The sequence below is a fragment of the Mchenga conophoros genome, linkage group LG10 (assembly GCF_057382185.1).
Source record: "Mchenga conophoros isolate Kocher_MC1m ecotype Shallow Benthic linkage group LG10, M_conophoros_male_GT1.1, whole genome shotgun sequence".
Taxonomy (NCBI): Eukaryota; Metazoa; Chordata; class Actinopteri; order Cichliformes; family Cichlidae; genus Mchenga; species Mchenga conophoros.
In genome coordinates, this window is record NC_140535.1 from 34,467,343 (window position 1) to 34,474,727 (window position 7,385).

At 38.8% G+C, this 7,385-nt stretch overlaps 1 protein-coding gene across 1 annotated transcript; it reads left to right on the forward strand.

The window, feature by feature from the left end:
• Positions 1-462: 462 nt before the first annotated feature.
• LOC146566281 (complement C1q-like protein 4) lies at positions 463-6,595 on the forward strand. The gene is made up of 4 exons (XM_085289915.1): positions 463-755; positions 4,103-4,165; positions 5,435-5,566; positions 5,670-6,595. The coding sequence occupies exons 1-4, from the start codon at positions 545-547 to the stop codon at positions 5,945-5,947; spliced, it is 684 nt and encodes a 227-aa protein (XP_085146041.1). The 5' UTR covers positions 463-544; the 3' UTR covers positions 5,948-6,595.
• The last annotated feature ends 790 nt before the right edge of the window (positions 6,596-7,385 follow it).

Genomic DNA, 7,385 nt, shown 5'->3' on the forward strand with positions numbered 1-7,385 from the left:
TCGTATTGTTGAATTGTACTTTGGTTCTTTCAACAAGCTCGACAAACAAACGTTTGCTCTGTTTGTGGAGCTGACACGATCAAACCAGCATTCAAAAATAGTTCCATCTTTTTATGACTGTTTTAAAATAAATATCTGCTTCCTGTGTGAAAAGGCCTTGAGTCAGTGAGTTCTTCTAAAAGATCTACGGCATCAACCTTTCAGCCTTCCAGTAAATATTTTTAAGCCTGGTTTTTGCACCAGGAAACTCAGAATGCTGTTAAACATCAGAGTGGGTCATGGACGCTAACGCTGGTGTTAGCTGATAAGTCCCAGCTCCGCATGTATATATGCATGAACTCTGTGTACACAGTTAACTGCAGAGAGTTCAAAGGAGAACATCTCTCCATCCCTGCTCTGTTTACATGTTCAGTCCTGCAGTCAAAGTCTGATTCTGGTCCTGCGGCTCTGCAGTGTGTGAGGTGGAGGATGAGGGGACATGTGGGGCAGAAACCTCCTCATTCACGCCTCTTTTCCCCTCGTTATAAAACTCTCAGATTAACAGATGACAGTTATACAGCAGGTTTCTGTTGACAGAATGAAGATCATCATGTTTCTCCCACTTTTGCTTCTGGTCTGCTCTGTTTCAGCAGATCAGACTGAGACTGCAGTCCAACAGTCCTGTCCACAGGACATCCACGCTGTGCTGAGAGAGCTGACCGCCTCATTGGCTGTGCAGAATGAGCGGATCACTGTCCTACAGAGAGAGAATCAAGGTACAGTTTCATACATCAATGTGACTTCAGAAATATCCAGAAGGTCAGAAACAGGAATGACCAACATTCATGGTTATGTGTTTTCTTATGAGACTCAATATTTTTATCACAGGAATATTGGAGCAGTCTTCAGAGATTAATGATGCAATGAAACAAAATGCTTTAAAGAGCCGATAAAGAAGCTTAAAGAGACAGAAAACTGAGACTGATCAGCTGAAGCTGCAGTCCAAAGAGATTGTAGTGAAGCCATCATGGAGCTGTAAATATATCCTCCGAATGATGTGTGATATTAAAATGTTTTTTTTACATGTTTGATTGTAAAAGTATAAAACTTTAAAACATCTTAAGATTTTATAGCAGAACCAAAAACATCTCTTTTCATCTCAGCATCAGGAACTGACTGGAATGTGTTTATAATGAAACAGCTCACGGCTCCTCTTCATGGCAAACTCTTCAAACCAAATACTTCAACATTTACTTAAACACCAGTTTCTGTGTTGATGCAAACTTTCTAATCATCATTTAAAGTCCGTGTTTGTGATGTAGCGCCCCCTGGAGGTGGAAGCTCACTAACTGATTCAAAGATTTAAGGACTGAAAGTGTTTATTGTCATGTGTACAAAGCAAATCATTTCTTTGTGCAATGAAATTTTTTCTCTGCTGTCCACACACAGATGCCGGTTAATATGTACAAACAGATAAAATACAAATAGCAGGAATAAATAAGTGGAGACCAAAAAAAATTGATGCGTTAAATAGATTTATGTGCAAAAGAGCTATGAGCTTAATATGCTGGTTTGATATGTGAGATGACCTGATGTGCAAAAATTACTATTACTGTTCAAAATATTTCAGCTGTTCAAGAGTCGGATAGCAGTGAAGGAGGAGTTGTTGAGTCGGGATGTTCTGGATTTCATAGTTCTGAGCCTCCGAGGGCAGAAGAGTGAACATGTCGGGTGTGTGTGGGGTCTTTGCAATAGTTACTCCCTTTTTACACGTGCTTCTTTCTACGCTGTGATATCCTTGTCAGTTTTCTTGGTATTTATTTATAATCACGTCTGTTAATCCTTGATATTTATAATTGAGTGATCTGTATATATTAGTGCTACTTTTATGCTAACATTATGTATTGTCTGGAGTTTAGTCTGTTACTGTTACTATTTTTAGAATTTCTTCTTGGAGAATATGTAACCCAAATCATTTCCTTAGGCATTAATAAAGTATTCTGATTCTGAGTGTTTCATAATACATGACCTGCCATCAGTGTTGGACAAGTTACTTTGAAAAAGTAATAAATTATAGTTACTAGTTACTTCTTCAAAAAAGTAACTGAGTTAGTAACTGAGTTACAAGATTCTAAAAGTAATTAATTGTGTTTAAAAAAAACGTTTAACCCTCTGGGGTCCAGGGTATAATTGGCCATTTTTAACTACTTTTGATTTTCCCTCCACATTTCACCTTTAAAAAGATTTATTTGCCTTGTTTGGTCTCATTCTTTTCAGCACAACCTCGCGTGTCTGAATTTACAGTTATGTTTTCATTTTGACTACTGTATAAACACAATTGATCTAAAATCAGACAAAAAACACAAAATCCGAGTAGAAAAAGTTATGTTTTACTGTAACAACCACAAACATGTTTAATGATCATATTTCATAACTTTAAATGCAAATATAAATTGTCAATTTTAAAATCATATGCACAAGTTTTGCAAACAGCAAAGTTATTTGTATCATTTATCTTTTACCTTGATTTTTTAAATAACCATTTACAGAACAATCAGCTGTTCTTCAATAAGATGCCACAAATTATTTGTGCCACTCCAAACATTTCTGTCCACTATAAAGGAAACATCACAGCCTGATACCTGCAGGTCTGACAGCAGCAGGTGTGTCACTGCTGTTTCTACCTGGAGACAGCAGTTGCATCATTGTTCTGACACACAACACAAAACTATCCACAACATACTAACTACACAAGACAACACATTAACTACACACTGCAAACACGCTAAACGTCACAAATCTCTCACATCTCAAAACTCGCTCTCTCTCTTTTTCTGCTGTCTCGCTCTCTCTCGCCGTCACTCCTAAATCTTCCGCCTCTTCCTAAACAACCAAACGTCATGTTGCCAAATCATTTTTTGATTGGTCGACATGGTGCATTTTTCCACCAACACAAACGGGCTGTTTTATGTTTTGTTTTTTTATTTCTTGCTCATAAGCAGAGCGTGCTCGCTGCGCTGTCCTTAGACAGTAAACATGAAACTATTGAGGAAAAAATGCTGCGTATATCTTGTTTATCATGACTCTGGTTTTACGTGGCCACACAGTTTATAAACTGGTATATGTCACCTTGTTGCTTTGTCTTTAAGTGGTCATGTGATTGACCACGACTACTTTATTCTTCCTCAGTCAAACAGCAGCACTCATGTGATTGTTTTGCCCCCTGAGATCCAGGTGTTGTGCCAGACAGTGATCATGATTACCGCGGGAGCGCAGCTGCTTAAAGCCGTAGCGTCCAGATTACTTACAGCTACTTCCGTGCAACTGATATAAGATGCTGTAAGCTGAACACAGCTTCAACCGTCTGTTTGTTGAAAAATAGTAACAGACAGCATTTTCTTCTTAGTAACGGTAACAGCGTTGTAACAATAGGAATAGTAATTAGATTACTCGTTACTGAAAAAAGTAATGCCGTTATTCCCATCACTGCCTGCCATTATCCAATGACACATCTGCTTCACTGTGTCTTTTGCTCGTTTCTCCTCCTCCTCTTTTCTCTTTTTTCTAAACTGAGCACCTGACGGCTTTGACCTTTTCTTGTCCATCTTCCACTGGTTTTCATTTTGCACTCCAGTATGAACACCCATCCCCCAACCCGAGGATCACCACAACAAAACCTAACAGACCTACACCTTAGTTCACAGATTCGCTTTGTCTAAGGTTTATTTCTGGGATTTCGCACAAATCATGAATACATGATGGTCTTGGATTTACAACGTTATGAATGAAATGTGCTCTATGGAAGCAGCCGGCCCCTCCCCTTTTGACAGGTTGTGTGTAAAAAAACTGTAAATTATAAATTTTAAATTGTTATTGATCCCTTGCAAGGTAGAACCTAGAATCTCCCCTAGTGTGGATAAAGATGACAGAGTTTAACAGCACAGAGTTGAGAATCAGTTTGTTCAGAGATCCAGTCAAACAAGTCTGCTTCTTCAACCATTCTCCACCCAAGGATCACCACAACTTTCTTACTTAGTTACTTTCTTACTTACAAATAAAAACCTGTGAATAACTGTGTGCTGTCAGTAAGATTTTTCTTTTTATTTCTATTATATTTTATCAGAACTAGCAACAAAGGTGGAGAGTCAGAAGACTGAGATCGACCAGCTGAAGCAGCAGTTACAAGGTACTGTGTGGGAATCTGAAAGAGAAATGTTGCAAGATTTCTATAATTGATACATTCTTACATTTTAGAATTAATGTTGTATCTTAAATCTGATATTAAATTGACCAGATTAGTATTTATGTTTGAATGTTGTAATGTTAGACACTGAAACTAAAACCTGCTCTGATCAGCTCAACATCACAAGGTGACTGGAATGTGTTACAGTTAAAGACACAACGCTGCTCAACAGTGTTGGTCAAGTTACTTGAAAAAAGTAATCAGTAACTAATTACTGATTACTTCCCCAAAAAGTAATCCCGTTACTTTACTGATTACTTATTTTCAAGAGTAATTAATTACTTAGTTACTTTTTAAAAACACGATTTACAACCTGAATAGGTGATAAAGCGATAGATCTTTTTAAAACTTGTTTTATTAGTTTTAATCTTTTAACTTTATGCATCAAGCAAACATTAAAGTATATGCAACATTCTCTGACTGGAAGAAATCTGTTTACCATTTAAACATATTTTCTGCACATTCCAGCACATAAAATAAAATGTTTTGTGTGTTTACACTCAGTCTTTCAAATAGGTGCTTGCTCGGAAGTTTAGGGGATTTTTTCGCTGTAAAAAGAAGTTTTCTTCCCACGCACGATGGACACTAATGTTTTTGTCAGTTTTTATGGAATCAAACTTAAAGTAAGGTCAGTACTTCCACGCTTTAAACGCTGCACGCTCATACTCTCTCCCGCACTCGATATATGATCCATTGTTGATCTGCAGACAGCTGTTGTCACGAACGTCGCACTCGCTTACGTCACTGCCATGAGACATTCTCGCAAAAAGTCACGGTTTTAGTAACGCAGTAACACAGCGTGCTTACAGGATGTAATCCATCTCTGCTGCTCAAATCAATTTCTGTGAACATCTGAAGCTGTATTTGTGCTGTAGCGCCACCTTCAGACAGAAGCCAACAAACTCTGGAGGATCAACATATATCAGTGCTATAAATCTGTTCACAAGGTGGTGCTACTGTGTTTGAAAATCTTTAGTACCAACAATATTTTTTATTTCTTCCACATGATATCTGAGGGCAAAGCTTCAAACTAATCACCTGCTGACACAGTATGTGGATTATCCAGAGTTTGATTTCTTCTGTGACAGTGAAACGCTTTCAGCTGTCAAACATTTCTTTCATTGGAGATTAAAGTTTTTGTCATGGTCACTTTTATGGGAAGAGTCTAACTCTAAAACAGGAAGTGTAAAATGAATTTTCTCTCTCTCTCAGTCAAACAGGTGGCTTTCTCAGCCTCTCTGCTGGATCAAGGTGAAGGAGATACTGGACCCTTTGATGACCACACTACTCTGATCTTCAAACATGTTATCACGAACATTGGAAATGCCTACAACAAAAACACAGGTAATAACACTGAATGTCACTTCTCAGCTATGTTGATGTCAGGCTGATGTTCCAGATGTTCTAACAGCTGATTTTCCATTTAACAAAAACAAATGTCCCACAGGTATTTTCACTGCACCAGTGAGAGGAGCCTACCACTTTGACTTGACCATAGTTGGTCATGGAAACATTGTTGCAGGTGCTTTCTTGTTGAGGAATGGGGAGCAAATTTCTATTACATATGAAAATCCAACATCTGGTACAGTGAGCGCCTCTAATGGAGTCTCACTGCTTCTAGAGGTTGGAGATCAGGTGTTTGTACGTCTATTGGCTAGTGCAAGGATATTTGACAGTCAAAGTCATCATAACACGTTCAGTGGTCATCTGATCTTCACCATGTGAGAGGTGTGACAGCTCCAACACTTCCTGTTTGGCCTGTCCTGTGTGGGCGGAGCTTAGCCATTTTTAGAAGTAAAACAGGAAGTAAATCACCTGCTGGAATCAGTTTCTTGCTCTCTCTCTCTCTCTCTCTTTCTGGTTGGGTTCTAGTTTTGTGTTTATTTGTTTCTACTGACTCAGATAATTTACTTCTTCTTGTTATCTTTGATTCAAATACATCCAGTTAAATGCTCAGTGATTCTCTTCTCTTTGTCCTTTCTTCGAGTCGGCTCTTCATAAAGTGCTGCTCCTCCATTAGGTCCTGACTATTTTCTATAAGTTGGTAAACTGCATCGTTTTTTATTGGCTCCACTGTCCTGTGTTGGTCAGTCTGTTATTTTGGTGACTGCTGGCCCACATGTTTGCTTTTAACTGGAGTCTTTCCTGTTAAGTTGAGCAAAATCCAACAGTTCCTCTTTTTCTCTTCTTTGATAATCATGCAGGTGTTTTTCTTAAACTCTTAACAGATGTTAAACCTAATCTGACTATCATGATAAAAATGTAAACAGCTGATTTAGTTAATCCAAATGCAGACAGATAACTGACTGTAAACTTACTCGGGTTCATTTCTTTCAATTCTTTACTTTCAAAATAAAAGCATCTTTGAACTCACGCTGTGGATTTCTTTATGTGTGTTTCATACATGGAGCAGAGATCAAACCTACACATGCTGGGAGTTACTATCACAGGTAAAGTGACACCTGAGGGGTGACCTATGAAGTGAGATTAGTGGTTTAGCGAGCTACGCCGAGCTGAAACTGGCTAAATTACTACGGTAATGTCTGCTGAACACATAACTGGTCATGAGCTGATTATGTTCTGAGCTTTGGCTTAAAATCTTGTGGAAGCTTCTAGTGTTTCTTTGGAAATATTGGATGGAGAGAACATTCAGAGGCTGACGTGATCGATTGGGATTTCCTGATCTGCATGAGAAATACAGATTCTCAGCAGGACAGAGACAGTACACTAACATCAAAACCAAAGAAATATACTGCTTGTGTGAACGGCGTGTGTTACTGTGCATGGAGGAAAAAGAACACAGCATTCCAAGAAACACACCTGCTACCTACAGTAAAATGTGGTGGTGGTTCCATCATGCTGTGGGCTGTGTGGCCAGTGCAGGGACTGGGAATCTTATCAAAGTTGAGGGACACATGGATTCCACTCAGTATCTGCAGATTCTGGAGACCAATGTCCAGGAATCAGTGACAAAGCGGAAGCTGCGTCAGGGCTGGATCTTTCAACAAGACAACAACCCGAAACACTGCTCAAAATCCACTAAGGCTTTCATGCAGAGGAACAAGTACAACGTTCTGCAACATTCATCTCAGTCCAGACCTGAATATTACTGAAGATCTGTGGTGTGAGAGAGCTATCCATGCTCGGAAGCCATCAAACCTGA